The 17,750-nt window shown below is 38.0% G+C and overlaps 2 protein-coding genes across 3 annotated transcripts in view; one reads left to right on the top strand and one right to left on the bottom strand.

Annotated features, from left to right (window-relative positions):
- Nucleotides 1–12,926, top strand: part of LOC124607047 (nudC domain-containing protein 1) — a 126,993-nt gene extending 114,067 nt beyond the window's left edge. The window contains exon 10 of the mRNA XM_047139223.1: nucleotides 12,667–12,926. Coding sequence (XP_046995179.1) covers nucleotides 12,667–12,908 — 242 coding nt within the window. The 3' untranslated portion in view covers nucleotides 12,909–12,926. The remainder of the gene's footprint in view (nucleotides 1–12,666) is intronic.
- A 976-nt stretch (nucleotides 12,927–13,902) lies between these two features.
- Nucleotides 13,903–17,750, bottom strand: part of LOC124605702 (epimerase family protein SDR39U1) — a 43,010-nt gene continuing 39,162 nt past the window's right edge. For both annotated transcript variants that reach the window (XM_047137563.1, XM_047137564.1), the window contains exon 6: nucleotides 13,903–14,190. In XM_047137563.1, the coding sequence (XP_046993519.1) occupies nucleotides 13,966–14,190 (225 nt within the window). In that variant the 3' untranslated portion in view covers nucleotides 13,903–13,965. The remainder of the gene's footprint in view (nucleotides 14,191–17,750) is intronic.

Genomic DNA, 17,750 nt, shown 5'->3' with positions numbered 1-17,750 from the left:
ATCGTTATAGGCATTGAAAGCTGTCTAAAGCCGGAGATTAGCTCAGCTGAAATTTTTGCAAAGAACCTAACAGTGTTCCGAAAGGATAGGCTAAACACGGTTGAGGTGGTGTGTTTGTTGCTGTTAGAAGCAGTTTATATTGTCGCGAGATTGAAGTAGATAGTTCGTGTGAGTTAGTATGGGCAGAAGTCATTGTTGGCAACTGCAATAAAATAATAATTGGATGCTTTTACTGACCTCCCAATTCAGATGATACAGTTGCTGAAAGATTCAAAGAAAACTTGAGTTTGATTTCAAATACATACCCATCTCATATGATTATAGTTGGTGGTGACTTTAATTTACCTTGGATATGTTGGCAAAAATACGTGCTTAATTCCAGAGGTATGCATAAAACATCAACCAAAATTGTGCTAAACGCATTCTCTGAAAATTATTTTGAGCAGTTAGTTCATGAGCCCACGCAAGTAGTAAATGGTTGTGAAATCACACTTAATAATGAGCATCAAAACGGATACAGGGATTAGTGAACACAGGGTTGTCGTAGCAAGATTGAATGTTGTAACCCCCAAATTCTCCAAAACTAAATGAAAAATACACCTAGTCAAAAAAGCAGACAAAAATTCAATTGACGCCATCCTGAGAGACAATCTCCACTCCTTCCAGATTAATAATGTAAGTGTATACCAGATGTGGCTTGAATTCAAAGAAATAGTATCAGCAGCAGTTGAGAGATTTATACCAAATTAATTAACAAACGATGGAGCTGATCGTCCTTGGTGCACAAAACAGGTCAGAACACTGTTGAAGAAACAACGAAACAAACATGGCAAATTCAAACAGATGCAAAACTTCCAAAATTGGCAATCTTTTACAGAAGCTCGAAATTTAATGCGGACTTCAATGCAAGATGCTTATTAATAGTTTGCACAATGAAACTTTGTCTCGAAGCCTGGCAGAAAATCCAAAGAGATTCTGGTCATATGTCAAGTATGTTAGCAGCAAGTAACAATCAATGCCTTCTCTGTGTGATAGCAATGGAGATACTATTGATGATAGTGCTGCCAAAGCAGAGTTTCTAAACACAGCCTTCCAAAATGCCTTCACAAAAGAAGACGAAGTAGTGAAGCAACTTAGAGCACTTAATAAAAGCAAGTCGTCTGGTCCAGACTGTATACCAATTAGATTCCTTTCAGAGTATGATGATGCAGTACATACTTAACAATCATATACAACCGTTCGCTCGACGAAAAATCCATACCCAAAGACTGGAAAGTTGCACAGGTCACACCAATATTCAAGAAGTGTAGTAGTAGTAGTCCACTAAATTACAGGCCCATATCATTAATGTTGATATGCAGCAGGATCTTGGAACATATATTGTGTTCGAACATTATGAATTACCTCAAAGAAAACGATCTATTGACACACAGTCAACATGGATTTAGAAAACATCATTCTTGAGAAACACAACTAGAGATCTCAGATCGATTCCGTATTTCTGGACTTGCGGAAGGCTTTTGACACTGTACCACAGTTGCAGATTGTAGTGAACTTGGATCCTCATAAAATATCGTCTCAGTTATGTGACAGAATTTGTGATTTACAGTCGGAGAGGTCACAGTTTGTAGTAATTGACGGAAAGTCATTGAGTGAAACAGAAGTGATTTCTGGCTTCCCCAAGGTAGTGTTATAGGCTCTTTGCTGTTCCTTATCTGTATAAACTATTTGGAAGACAATCTTAGCAGCAGTACATTGAAAAAGTTCTAATAAGGGCAGCATGTTTTGTGTTATCACGAAATATGGGAGAGTGTGTCACTGAAATGATAGAGGATTTGGGCTGGACATTAAAACAAAGACTCTTTTGTTGCGACAAAATCTTCTCATGAAATTCCAATGACCAACTTTCTCCTCCGGATGCGAAAATATTCTGTTGATACCGACCTACATAGGGAGAAACGATCACCACGAGAAAATGAGGGAAATCAGAGCTCGTACGGAATGATACAGGGGTTTGTTCTTTCCACGCACTGTATGAGATTGGAATAATAGAGAATTGTGAAGGTGGTTTGATGAACCCACTGTCAGCACTTAAATGTGATTTGCAGAGTATCGATGTAGATGTAACTGAAAGAGTTGAGAACAAATAAGTTGCCAGGTCTGGATGGAATCACAGCTCTGTTTTACAGAGAGTACTCTTCGGCACTGTAGTCTTACTTAGGCTGCATTAATTGTGAATTCCTTCCCCAGTGCAAAGTCCCTAATGACTGGGAAAAAGTGCATATGACTCATGTATATAGGAAGGGTAAAAGAACGGTCCTGCAAAATTGTGAAACAGAATCTTTAACATCAGTTTTCTGGAAAATTCTCAGGTGTATTCTAAGTTTGAATATAATAAATTCCCTTGAGAAAGGATAACCTCTATCCACAAATCAACAAAGATTTAAATACCATCACTCACACGAAACTCGGCTTGCCCTTTTCTCTTACAATGCCGTGTGAACCATGGATGAAAGGCAACAGGCTGATACCATATTTATAAATTTTTGGAAAGTGTTTGACACAGTGCCTCATTGCTGACTGTTAAAGAAGGCCTGAGCATAAGAAATAGGTTTCCAGATATATGGGATGGCAAGTGTTCATCAGAGCCATGGGTGTAGTCAGGAGTGTCCGAGGAAGTGTGATATGACCTCTCTGCCGTGTGACATACAGTGACTTCAGAAAGCGATTTTCACTCTGCAGCGGAATGTGCACTGATATGAAACTTCCTGGCAGATTGAAACTGTGTGCCGAGCGGAGACTCGAACTCGGTCCCTTGCGGATTATGTATGTTGATGGAAATGCAGATGCAGGTGTACATGGGTAATAGTTCTGGCACTCAGTCAATTGCCAGATTTGTTTCATTTTGTCATAACTTATTACTGATGCCTAGAGTTTGTTGACATTTCTGTTACGAATTACTCATTGTTCGCAAGTATTAAAATCCCAAATCTTTTGGTTATAGAAATTTAAATTTAATTCTACATTTTTTGTCATACAGGTACCATTGTTTATTTAATTTTTCAAGGACGATGCCATTTTTAAGATTTTACATCGTTTTTGCATTTTTTGTTGAATGATCATTTGTTGTTGTTGTTGTGGTCTTCAGTCCTGAGACTGGTTTGATGCAGCTCTCCATGCTACTCTATCCTGTGCAAGCTTCTTCATCTCCCAGTACCTACTGCAACCTACATCCTTCTGAATCTGCTTAGTGTATTCATCTCTTGGTCTCCCTCTACGATTTTTACCCTCCACGCTGCCCTCCAATACTAAATTGGTGATCCCTTGATGCCTTAGAACATGTCCTACCAGCCGATCCCTTCTTCTGTTCAAGTTGTGCCACAAACTTCTCTTCTCCCCAATCCTATTCAATACTTCCTCATTAGTTATGTGATCTATCCATCTAATCTTCAACATTCTTCTGTAGCACCACACTTAGAAAGCTTCTATTCTCTTCTTGTCAAAACTATTTATCGTCCATGTTTCACTTCCATACATGGCTACACTCCATACAAATACTTTCATGAACGACTTCCTGACACTTAAATCTATACTCGATGTTAACAAATTTCTCTTCTTCAGAAACGCTTTCCTTGCCATTGCCAGTCTGCATTTTATATCCTCTCTACTTCGACCATCATCAGTTATTTTGCTCCCCAAACAGCAAATGCCTTTACTACTTTAAGTGTCTCATTTCCTAATCTAATTCCCTCAGCATCACCTGACTTAATTCGACTACATTCCATTATCCTCGTTTTGCTTTTGTTGATGTTCATCTTATATCCTCCTTTCAAGACACTATCCATTCCGTTCAACTGCCCTTCCAAGTCCTTTGCTGTCTGTGACAGAATTACGATGTCATCGGCGAACCTCAAAGTTTTTATTTCTTCTCTATGGATTTTAATACCTACTCCAAATTTTTCTTTTGTTTCCTTCACTGCTTGCTCAATATACAGATTGAATAACATCGGGGAGAGGCTACAACCCTGCCTCACTCCCTTCCCAATCACTGCTTCCCTTTCATGCCCCTCAACTCTTATAACTGCCATCTGCTTTCTGTACAAATTGTAAATAGCCTTTCGTTCCATGTATTTTACCCCTGCCACCTTCAGGATTTGAAAGAGAGTATTCCAGTCAACATAGTCAAAAGCTTTCTCTGAGTCTACAAATGCTAGAAACGTAAGTTTGCCCTTCCTTAATCTAGCTTCTAAGATAAGTCGTAGGGTCAGTGTTGCCTCATGTGTTACATTTCTACGGAATCCAAACTGATCTTCCCCGAGGTCGGCTTCTACTAGTTTTTCCATTCGTCTGTAAAGAATTTGCATTAGCATTTTGCAGCTGTGACTTATTAAACTGTAATTTTCACATCTGTCAACACCTGCTTTCTTTGGGATTGGAATTATTATATTCTTCTTGAAGCCTGAGGGTATTTCGCCTGTCTCATACATTTTGCTCACCAGATGGTAGAGTTTTGTCAGGACTGGCTCTCCCAAGGCCGTCAGTAGTTCCAATGGAATGTTGTCTACTCCGGGGGCCTTGTTTCGACTCAGGTCTTTCAGTGCTCTGTCAAACTCTTCACGCAATATTGTATCTCCCATTTCATCTTCATCTACATCCTCTTCCATTTCCATAATATTGTCCTCAAGTACATCACCCTTGTATAGACCCTCTATATACTCCTTCCACCTTTCTGCTTTCCCTTCTTTGCTTAGAACTGGGTTTCCATCTGAGCTCTTGATATTCATACAAGTGGTTCTCTTTTCTCCAAAGGTCTCTTTAATTTTCATACAAGTGGTTCTCTTTTCTCCAAAGGTCTCTTTAATTTTCCTGTAGGCAGTATCTATCTTACCCCTAGTGAGACAAGCCTCTACATCCTTACATTTGTCCTCTAGCCATCCCTGCTTAGCCATTTTGCACTTCCTGTCGATCTCATTTTTGAGACGTTTGTATTCCTTTTTGCCTGCTTCATTTACTGCATTTTTATATTTTCTCCTATCATCAATTAAATTCAATATTTCTTCTGTTACCCAAGGATTTCTACTAGCCCTTATCTTTTTACCTACTTGATCCTCTGCTGCCTTCACTACTTCATCCCTCAAAGCTACCCATTCTTCTTCTACCGTATTTCTTTCCCCCATTCCTGTTAATTGTTCCCTTATGCTCTCCCTGAAACTCTGTACAACCTCTGGTTTAGTCAGTTTATCCAGGTCCCATCTCCTTAAATTCCCACCTTTTTGCAGTTTCTTCACTTTTAATCTACAGTTCATAACCAATAGATTTTGTTGAATGATCATTTATGACACAATAATTCATTCTTTTAATGTTGGGAAGAATGAACAATGCATATGTCTCTAGGAACAATCAAACAATTTATCTCAAGAATGTGTTCATACACTTTGAAAGTAAATTGATTGTTCATCTGCTTATTGTGATTATAGCACCACTTACTGTTGTCTACTTGCAAAAGTTATGGGTATTGAAACAAAAGTACCGATATTGCACCAAATGTACATTTCTGAAATAGTGATATTTGCTTGTTAATTTTTTAGATTAATTTTTAAACCTAAAGGAAAATATCAAAGCGCATGCAAGTGTTGCAGCAAATGTTTGAAAGATTTTCTAACAGGCACGCATTATCCATCAGCAGACATTTCCTCACTTTTTGAGAACCTCGGCAGGCTGACAGTCGTACAGTGCAATAGCTCTAAGAATGTTATCCATCAATATTCACACATTTTCAAAGAAAGAGATTTCCTAAGGAAAAACAGTGATTTTAAACTAATTATCCTTTTTGTAATTTCAGTTTCATCCACCTATAAAATCTTTCATAGTTCTAGTTCTTTTATAACTCACTTTACATACGTTATATATAATTTTTATGAAATTTTATCAATATTTTCAGGTCAGTTTAGTGATAATTTTCCAGGTATTTTAGGTCATAAAAATTTGGGCGGTATGGTTACAGGTCCTTTTTCATATTCGTGAATTAAATGAATTCTCACTTTGGGCAGCTGCCCTACTGACCTGTAAAAAACATGACAAAGTAACATGAGGCAGTAGCAGGAGTACGTGGAGGGTGCATAACAACTCTGCAATGTAGTTTTACTGAGTGATTTTCTCCATTGTGCTACAGTGTTGTTAGGTGAAAAGAATCAAATGCCAGTTATCACTCCTGAATAGATGGTTTATGTGAAATTGTTTTGTATGCAGGGTAAAATGTTCTCAGTGTAGTACAGAGGATAGTGTTGAAATCAGTGAGACTTTGTTCGTTATTGCTTGGTGCACAATAATCTAATTAAAGTGTCAGGTCTGCAAAAGTGGTTTGTGTATAGATGCCGTTCTTCGAGTAGTTGTTTGCATTTTGATCTAATTCATAAAGTAGAATACTTTGCCGTGATAAAATTTGAGAAACTGTTGTGGTAAATGTGGGCCCCACTTGTTAAAACAAATTTCTGAGGAATGTTTGGACCATTTTAAAAATAATTCAACAATTTTGTGCCCTTCTTTGACTTAATGAGATGTGGGGCCCACCATATCACACAAGAAAATGCAGTGGATGGAAGCCATTGGCTTTGTACAAATAAAGCTGAAGTTATATATCAAACAATGGAAAATCCAGGATGGAATAATGACAATATTATGAAAAGGATAGATTGCTACTCACCATATAGCAGAGATGTGGAGTTTCAGATAAGCACAATAAAAAGATTACTAAATGCATAAGCATTTGGCTGGATGGCCGGCCTTTTTCTCACACACACACACACACACACACACACACACACACACAGAGAGAGAGAGAGAGAGAGAGAGAGAGAGAGAGAGAGAGAGAGAGCTCTAAATGTCTGCAGTCTCTGGCTGCTAGGACCAGACTCTGCACTGGCAACCAGACAGAGGAAGCCTGGATTGTGAAAGAAAGAAAAATCACTTTTGACTGTGGCAAAAGTGGGGGATTTCAATAAAAAAATTACTGTAGTACCCATCCCATTTACAAAATTTGGCAATCTCTGACTTCCCCATGTTTCGACATCTAAGTAAAATCGCAGCTGGAAGGTGATTTGAATCCTGTGAATAGGTTATGGCAGCTATATGTGCATATTCCAGAATCATACAGTTATCAGAAAAACAGTGCCTCACCCCAAAAGGAGACTATGTTGCTTGGTATGTTGGGCAATTTTCTTCTCTACCAATGATTGCCATGTGCACAATAAATAAATTATTGTGCGTTGGATGACATTTGTAGAGTAGTGTGAACCCAAGTGGTTCCAAGAAATATTCCTATTTGCTGGTATGAACAAACCTACCTTTGTCCACTAGTTTCCAAACATTACCAATGCCCTCTTCAAGGACTTGTGAAAAAAAAAAAACTGGTATGAAAAAGGAGTGTCCTTCATACTAAAAATGTGAGCATGCTGGCAGTCTGACTACGGTGGAATTATGTGGAAATGACAACATTTCCTCAAAGCATTAATTGCCCTTGAGAAAACTGTACCATGAAGTTCGTTCATCCTTCCATTGGCATCCCATGCTACTTTAACAGCTTCAACGAAACTAGTTGGCGCAGCTCCAGTTTTTAGCCATGTTGCTTGTATGAACAGATAAAAAATGCACAGAAACAGAATAAGACTTCTTCACTTGAAACCACACATTTCAAAACATTACTAGTATGTGCTGGACAACCAGACCAGCCCACATTTAAAGCCAACTCAGATGAATAACACTATTCATTTTGGGTAAAATGTGTAGATTTGTAGGACTAATCAGTAGTGTACAAATTAAGACGCTGACCATCTGGAATAAACTATCACCAGTACTGGGTCTCACTCCAGAACTTTGTCATAGACCACATACAAGGAAATTGTTGGCATGATTATATAATTTGACGTCTAGTAGTACTTACACATATACAAATAAGTTTCCAGTAGTAGCTAGACTATTTATACACAATTCATCCATGTCATGGGATTTACACAGCTGTTCAATTTTACATACTTCATGCTTTACTACTATGACTTATTATTATTATATGTAATGTACCTTAAGAACACTGTTAAAAAGCCTGTTGTTGTTGTTGTTGTTGTTGTTGTTGTTGTTGGTGGTGGTGGTGGTGGTGGTGGTGGTGGTCTTAAGTCCAGAGACTGGTTTGATTAAGCTCTCGATGCTACTCTATCCCGTTCAAGCTTCTTTATCTCTGAGTAACTGCTGCAGCCTACATCCTTCTGAATCTGCTTAGTGTGCTCATCTCTTGGTCTCCCTCTACAATTTTTACCCTCCGTGCTTCCCTCCAGTTCTAAATTGATGATCCCTTGATGCCTGAGAACATGTCCTACCAACTGAACCCTTCTTCTAGTCAAGTTTGTGCCACAAATTCCTCTTCTCCCCAATTCTATTCAGTACCTCCTCATTAGTTACTTGATCTACCCATCTAATATTCAGGGTCTCCTGCAGCACCATATTTCGAAACCTTATGTTCTCTTCTTGTCTAAACTATTTATCATCCATGTTTCACTTCCATACATAGCTACACTCCATACAAATACTTTCAGAAAAGTCTTCCTGAAACTTAAATTTATACTCAGTGTTAACAAATTTCACTTCTTCAGAAGCGCTTTCCTTGCTATAGCGTCACCACTTTGTATCCTCTCTACTTTGACCATCATTAGTTATTTTGCTCCCCTACTAACTCCTCTAATACTTCAAGTGTCTCATTTCCTAATCTAATTCCCTCAGCATCACCTGATGTAATTCGACTACATTCCTTTACTCTCATTTTACTTTTGTTGATGTTCATCTTATATCCTCCTTTCAAGACACTGTCCATTTCGTTCAGTGCTCTTCCAAGTTCTTTGCTGTCTGCCAGAATTACAATGTCATCGACAAACCTCAAAGTTTTAATTTTTTCTCCATGGATTTTAATTCCTACTCCAAATTTTTCTTCTATTTCCTTTACTCCTCGCTCAAAATAGAGATTAAATAACATTGGGGATAGGCTACAACCCTATAAGTGGCATCTGGTTTCTGTACAAATTGTAAATAGCCTTCCGCTCCCTGTATTATACCCCTGCCACCTTCAGAATTTGAAAGAGAGTATTCCAGTAAACATTGTCAAAAGCGCTCTCTGAGTCTACAAATGTTAGAAACATAGGTTTGCCTTTCCTTTATCTTCTAAGATAAGTCATTGGGTCAGTATTGCCTCGCATGTTCTAATATTTCTATGGAACCCAAACTAATCTTCCCTGAGGTTGGCTTCTACCAGATTTACATTCTGTAAAGAATTCATGTTAGTATTTTGCAGCTATGGTGTATTAAATTGGTAGTTCGATAATTTTCATACTTGTCAATACCAGCTTTCTTTGGGATTGGAATTGTTATAGTCTTCTTGACATCTGAGGGTATTTCACCTGTGTCATACATCTTGCTCACCAGATGGTAGAGTTTTGTCATGGCTGAGTCTCCCAAGGCTATCAGTAGTTCTAATGGAAAGCTGTCTACTCATGGGGCCTTGTTTCAACTTAGGTGTTTCAGTGCTCTGTCAGATTCTTCACACAGTATCGTATCACCCATTTCATCCTCATCTACATCCTCTTGAATTTTCAGAATATTGCGCTCAAGTACATTGCCCTTGTGTTGACCCTCTATATACTCCTTCCACCTTTCTGCTTTCCCTTCTTTGCTTAGGACTGGTTTTCCGTCTTGGCTCTTGATGTTCATACTGGTGGTTCTCTTTTCTCCAAAGGTCTCTTTAATTTTCCTTTAGGCAGTATCTCTCGTATTACTAGTGATATGTGGCTCTACATCCTTGCATTTGTCTTCTAGCCATCCCTGCTTAGCTATTTTGCACTTCCTGTCGATCTCATTTTTGAGATGTTCGTACCCCTTTTCATCTGCTTCATTTACTGCATTTTTGCATTTTATCCTGTCATCAATTAAATTCAATATCTCTTCTGTTACCCAAAGATTTATACTAGCACTCATCTTTTTACCTGCTGCCTTCTCTATTTCATTCCTCAAAGCTACCCATTCTTCTTCTACTGTATTTCTTCCCCTGCTCTTGTTAATCGTTCCCTAATGCTGTCTCTTAAAACTCTCTACAAACCCTGGGTCTTTCAGTTTATCCAGGTCTCATCTCCTTAAATTACTACCGTTTTGCTATATCTTCAGTTTTAATCTGCAGTTCTTAATCAATAAATTGTGGTCAGAGTCCACATCTGCCGCTGAAAATGTCTTCAATTTAACACATGGTTCGTAAATCTTTCTTACCATTATATAATCTATCGAAACTTTCCAGTGTTTCCAGGCCTCTTCCACTTATATAACCTTCTTTCATGATTCTTAAACTGAGTGTTAGCTATGATTCGGTTATGCTCTGTGTAAAATTCTACCAGACGGCTTCCTCTTTCATTCCTTACCCCGAGTCCATATTCACCTAATACTTTTCCTTCTGTTCCTTTTCCTACTATTGAATTCCAAACCCCCATTATTACTAAAGTTTGATCTCCCTTAACTATCTGAATAATTTCTTTTATCGCATCATACCTATCTTAAATATCTTCATCATCTGTGGAGCTAGTTGGCATATAAACTTGTACTACTGTGGTCGGCATGGGCTTCACGTCTATCTTGGCTACAATAATGCTTTCACCATGCAGTTTGTAGTAGCTTACCTGCACTCCTTTTTTTTTTTATTTTTTATTATTTTTTTTTTTTTTTTTTTTTTTTTTTTATTAAACCAACTCCTGCATTAGCCCTATTCGATTTGTATTTATAACCCTGTACTCACCCGACTGGAAGTCTTGTTCGTCTTGCGACCAAACTTCACTAATTCCCACTATATCTAACTTTAACCTATCCCTTTTTAAATTTTCTAACCTACCTGCCCAATTAAGGGATCTGACATCCCACGATCCAATCTGTGGAGCGCCAGTTTTCTTTAACGTGACAACGACGTCATCCTGAGTAGTTTCTGTCTGTAGATCCTAATGAGGGACTGTTTTTACCTCTTGAATATTTTACCCAAGAGGATGCCATCATTATTTAATCATGCAGTAAAGCTGCTTGCCGTCAGGAAAAATTACAGCCTTATTTCCCCTTGCTTTCAACCGTTCACAGTACCAGCACAGCAAGGCTGCTTTGGTTGATGTTAGAAGGCCAGATCAGTCAATCGTCCAGATTGGTGCCCTTGCAGTTACTGAAAAGGCTGCTTGCCCCTCTTCCGAAACCACACATTTGTCTGGCCTCTCAACATATACCCCTCCATTGTGGTTGCACCTATCATACGACTATCTGTTTCACTGAGTTACACAAGTCTCCCCATCAGTGGCAAGGTCCATGGTTCAGCCTATCAGTTGCAATTTTAGGAGGTCAATAAATTCCATAGATAGGAGCCATTGTTATCTGTGTGTATGGTACCTGAGTTTCATTTTGAAAGTTATCCTGTCTGTAGAACCATCTTGTCACATAGCGTAGTTGGCATATATATTGTAAAATGGTATGTGTGGCAACGTATTTGGGCACTGATAAAAGTAGTAAGTATCAGAATATTTACCGAAAAGTATTGAAACTTACCTGTGAATTTTTAATACAAACTATGCTTCTATTAATTCCCCCCCCCCCCCCCCCCCCCCCCCCCCCCCCCCCCCCCCCCCCCCCCCCGCCTTTTCTCCCAGCCACGGGCAATGTGAACTTGTGTGTTCAGCTCATTCTGGACAATTTCGTGGGCCCTGCTGTTCTCGTTTTGGACATAATTTCTGTGCACTGTTTGCACAGCAAAAGTTAAGATTTTCCTGTCTGATCTTTTTCTGTTGCTTCACAACCTTGTAGATTGTTATTTTCCTAGAGAATCTTTTTTGTTTTTGCAAATTGGAGGGGGAAGGGGAGAAATAATAGGAAGGGGAAGGAACTGATGATGTTAGCTGCATCGGGACTTTCTGCGGATTCGGCAGCAAAGTGTAAAACTGTGTGCCGGACTGGGACTCAAACCTGGGATCACCTGCTTACTAGGCAGCTGCGTAACCCAAAACGCCATCCGAACACAGTGCTTATTGTAAATGCATTGACTATCTCAGCCTGTTCTCAGTCCAACCCACACTACCACCAAGCACCACCTACCCGTCCACGTTCTTCATGCTGTCTAATTTTTGCTTCCCGCTGGAGGCCAAATGATGGTATGTATCTGCACTGAAGATCGTGGATCCATTGAGGCAAATAAGTTTTTTTATTTGTTATGAATGCATGGTGTCTGAAAGAACAGACACCACACATTTATAATTAAAAAAAAATCGTCTTTTGGTTGCAACATCGGGAGGAGCAATTTTGTAACCATATTCCTGAGCTTGTGTGTGGAACCTTGCTTCAAGATATAAAACACTCCGAAAAATTATCAATAAGTTGATTCTGCTTTCATAATGTTGAATGCAATTTTCATGTTTCCCACATTATATATGTCAATTAAAAATCAGTTGTAAATTAAGTTTGTGGTTTTGTTGTTACATTCCTTTAATTCTGTCCTTACAACTATTGTAATTATTGAATAAAACTGCTCTGTGATTTTGTGTGGATAAAATGGAAAATTGTCCGCGTTTAGATGGTTAAGCGGTCAACACTTAATTTATTATTCTTCTGTTGCAGATCTGTCATATGTTGCTATATGTGAAGCAACTAGACATATATACATATACAGACAACCGTGTCCAGTGAATGGAGAACTCAGAAATCGTCGAACTGGCAGACATGTGAAACAGGTTGCAGTGCAACAACTTTTGAACCTTGACTCTCAGGAAGAAATTCTGGGTGTTCATGCAGCTATTGAATTCCTTTATGTGTTAACTCCATCAACTATGTATGCATTTCACATAAATGTCAAGGATTAAAAACATTTTGTAAAGTTACTACACTTTCATTTATCTTAACATTTTCTTCACAGCCAATTTGAAATCTTCATGTATGACAACTGAAGAGTTTTCTGTAAAGAGAAAGATGCAAACTGAAGGGAAAATATATTTGTAAAGTGTACAAGCATAGGCACATTTCTAATTGATGTTAATCAAATGAGATACTATTAAATGTTTAATACTAGTCTGCATAGGTGAGAATCCTACTATGCGTTTATAAGGAGCAATACAAAATAATTTAAAAGTGAACCCTGACGAACAGAGTACTATTGTTTCGGATGCATTTCAGGTCCCTTTCAGTATCTTGAAAGAAGTCGGTGTTCTGTGTGACTGTGTTTATTTGAAACACACTTCATTTCATTTCATTAGCAGTTAAGGTAATTTCATCTTCTTGGGCATTATCATGCAACACCCTACCAAAAATTAGGTTATATGCTTCCATTTATCAGTATGCCATTTACATTCTTTGTTCTAGTTACAGAGCTTCACATCTGCAATTGTGCAATATTTATGCCATTTTCAGTTGATTGTTCCACTGCCATGTAGATGGAAGCATGTGACGTAATTTTTTTTGTGATGTTTCCTGTTGATACCAAAGGAAATTTCCAACAAAAAAAGTTTTATGGATCCAAGAATAAAATTACTTTTTACAGTGTGCCATCCTCTAAGCACATAGTCGAACACTCTGTATTCCAGAAATAGCACATTAAATTGTCTTAATCTACAACACTGAGCATAACCTGCTAGTTTTTATTTTATGTTCCTGAAGAATGCTTCCAATCACATAAGACATCCTCCACTATTTCATTTTTTTTGCTATCCCCATCCTTTGTGCAGTTGTAATGGCGAAATTGTTTGTGACCCCAGCATTCATTATTGGATTGATCCTCCAAACCCCCCCCCCCCCCCCCAAACACTCATGGGTAAAGAGAGGATAAGCACTTTGGAGATAAAAGAAAAGCATTGTACCACATGTTGGAAATGACACTTTTAATTACAGACAGTGTAATAACTTAACTGACATTCATTTTCAAAATTATTTTGAGCTCACAATATCTTTACAAGCTGACTCAATGTCAGGAAATTTATACTGGAACCCATATGACAGGGTTCGTTTAGGAATAACCTTTTGTCCCTCTGTAATCATCTTTGCTCTGTCTTCACTGAAGGCCAAATTCAAAACCATTTCTGGCAGTGGGATGAAAGCTGGCCGCCACAGTGCTCTAGCAAAGGCTTGTGTGAATTCCTTGTTTGTGACAACCTGAAAAAGAATAGGATAATAGTTTACAGCTTTGAAATATTCAAGATTAAGTTAACTTTTTCATAGTTGTCAGAAATTACTCATTTTATTAGACAAAGATCTAAGTGATATAAAATTAGAAATCACTGGCTGGTGAATGCTCTTAGCAGGCATTTCAGAATCAACAAGCTGAAATGACAGATCCACAGTAGGAGGCACTTGGAGGAAAAAAGTTTAGAATAATGATAACAATTATCTAAGTTTAAATGTTGTAGATATGCAACAAAATCCTATATGGGGGGAATGAGTCCAAAATGTGCACTAGAGTTGTGTATTAAACAGTCTTCTGCAATTTACATGACCATTCAAAGTCAGTTTCTAATAGAAACTTCTTTGCTGCTTAATATGTCAGTTTCAGAAAAATAGGACCATTAGGCATAACCATGAGAATTAATTGGAGCTGAAAGAAATGGGCTTGTGTTTATATTGCTAGGTGTCAATTCTCATTGGTCTTCGTACTGGAGTATGACTTACATACCAGAAAAACTTGTGATGGAACCTGAACATACGATATATACAAAGTGATCTTAAATGTAGATCCATACTCTGCAAACCACTACATTTTTTTCATTTCATAAAGTGCCAAATTTCACATTTTTAACATTTAAAGCATGTTGCCAGTCTTTGCGCCACTTTCAAATCTTATCAAGATCTAACTCTATATTTGTGCAGTTTTAAAAATTAGACAGTACATCATTATGGATACATCCACCTGTTAAAAATCTGATGTTACTGTTATTGTCTGCAAGGTCATTAATATGCAACATGAACAGGGTCGTTGTGCACACGTGGAGCTACTCATATAACTGTGTCTGTCTCTCTCCATCCAGGAAAACATGCTGCATTCTCCCTACTGAGCATTTCACAGTCTCAAATTTCACTCGAGACAATACAGTTCGTCCAGTAAATGCCTCAACCCCATTGACCAAGTTGTCTATCCCAGCAGTCTTTTCTTGTGCTTATAACAGCAGCTGCCTTAGTCTGACTGTTCGTCTCCTATGTACAGAGTGGATTATTGAAGAATTGATGTTGATTCAGTGGGGGGCGGGGGGCAGAAGGTGGGGTACAGCACACTGTACGAACTTTTTGAATGTGTGTGTAAAAAGGCATATCTGTATTTTTACAGGAGATTTCTTGATCAGTTATCACAGATAATAATGGGACTACCACAATAAAGGCATCATTGTTGTCCACCATTGCTACCACCACCACCACCACCACTACAGGTGCTCAAAGATTATTCATGGCTACAAATCACTGTTGTCATAAGCAAATGATGAACTGTACAGCTAAATTTTATACATGATCTCTCTCATATTTTTGCCCGCGTAATCACTGGGCTACAAATTATATGTGAATTGATGACTCAAGTTACAGTTCAGGTTGTCTGGATAATTTTAAATTGTGTGATGTAGCAGATCATGCCTATCAGCAAAGTACTTTGCAGACAGCACACTAACCCTGTGTGTTTCACATTTAGATCCTAGTACAAATGGAAAGGGGAGGAGAAACCACAGTAAGAAATTAGTAAATCAAAGCACTTAAGATCAACTGTCATCAATTACCGTTTCAACAATCAGTAAGAGAGATTTAGTATTTGAAATAATAAATAATAATGTTAACATTTTTTTTCACAAGGACCATATTCTGTGACTATTTTGCATCTTTGCACATCTGTAATGACACACACATTCTGTTGATCCTTTTATGCATGTGAGATGGTAGGAGCAAGTCAAAAAATATATAAATATAAATTACATAGAATGTTTAAAGTGATTTTAAGGGAAAGTACAGTTAATTTACAGACACAGAACTACGTAAAAAAAGGCATAGTACAATAATTAGTACATGTACAATAATACATAACAATCAAAATATATTTATAAAACAGTCTATAATTATATCTTATAAAAATTCTTCTAATGAATAAAGTTTTATTGAGCAAATCCATCTGTACTTTAGTTTTAAATAATGTACTGTTAATTCACAGACCTCTGATACTATTAGACAGTGAACTAAACATATTAGTATCAGAACACTGTAAACCTTTTTGTGCCGAGGTTAGATTTTTGAAATAACAGTGGAGGTCAGCCTTCCTTCCATTGTGAACATGGTAAATTTCACTGGTTTCATAGTGCACAGGATTGTTAACCATGGAGCTCATAATAGTATTTATTTGGATGTTGTGGTAGCACATGTTTGTTAAAAAAGATTGACATGAATTTCTTGTGGGGAAACTCTGCAAATAATTTGTTAGTCTTTCTCTGCAGAAAGAAAATGTTCTTTGGTGTTTGTGAACTGCTGTAGAAAATAACTCCACAGCACATAAGAGTGGAAGTACCCAGAGTGATTAGATTTTGTGGCACTGATGTTACCACTGTCCTTACAGTAAAAATAGCTGAGGACAAACTTTGTAGGGTCTGGACAACATGATGTTCCCAGGTAACCTTGCCACCAATGAAGATACCTAAGGATGTGGGACAGTCTACCCTTTATATTTTCTGACTGCTGCGTACAATAGGTTTCTCCTACAGGATTTAGTGATTAAAACTGAAATGGACATAATTAGTTTTACTCATATTTATTGACAGTGAGTTTACTTTGAACCAGGTTATGAGTTCGTAGAGTAATGTGTTAGCATATCCTCTATAGCGGTGGAATGTTTATTGTTTGTCACAGTGCTAGTACTGTTGTCAAACATAGTGAACAAGCATGTATTGTGAAAAATGTAAGTCATATTTATACACTCTAATACAAAAAGATGCACCAAGGGAGAACTATCCAAACAGTACAGAAAATGATAGATGTGATGACATGTACAAACAAACAATTATAATTTCAGAAAAAATGGATGATTTATTCAAGAGAATACCCAAATTGTGGAAGTCAACATTGAGTTGGTTTACATCTGACTCTTATGCAAGCAGTTATTCAGCTTGGCATCAACTGATACAGTTGTTGGATGTCCTGAGGGATATCGTGCTACATTCTGTCCAGTTGATACATTAGATCATCAAAATCCTGAGCTGATTGGAGGGCCCTGCCCATAATGCTCTAAACCTTCTCAGTTGGGGAGAGATGCATCCTTGCTGGCTAAGGTAGGGTTTGGCAACCACAAAGATAAGCAGAAGAAATTCTCACTGTGTTCGGGCAGGCATTATCGTACCAAAATGTAAGCCCATGAGGGCTTGCCATGAAGGGAAACAAAACAGTGTGCAGAATATCATCAACATAACACAAAAACATGAAAAATGAAAACAAAAGGGATCCTTCTATGAAATGAAATGACATCCCAGACCATCAATACTGTTTGTCGGGTTGTATGGTATGTGAGTGAGGTTGGTGATCCCATCACTGTCTGGGGCATCTCCCCATAAGCCTTCACTGGTCATTGTGGCCTGGAATCTCACTGACTGGAGTAGAACTGTGTTCAAAGTCCTCCTTCGAATTAGGCCTCGATTACCAGTGAAGACACGTCTCAAGACACCCCAGACAGTGGTGGGACACTAACCTGACTGTCA

The sequence above is a fragment of the Schistocerca americana genome, chromosome 3 (assembly GCF_021461395.2).
Source record: "Schistocerca americana isolate TAMUIC-IGC-003095 chromosome 3, iqSchAmer2.1, whole genome shotgun sequence".
Classification (NCBI taxonomy): Eukaryota; Metazoa; Arthropoda; class Insecta; order Orthoptera; family Acrididae; genus Schistocerca; species Schistocerca americana.
This window is presented reverse-complemented; position numbering and strand designations above follow the sequence as displayed.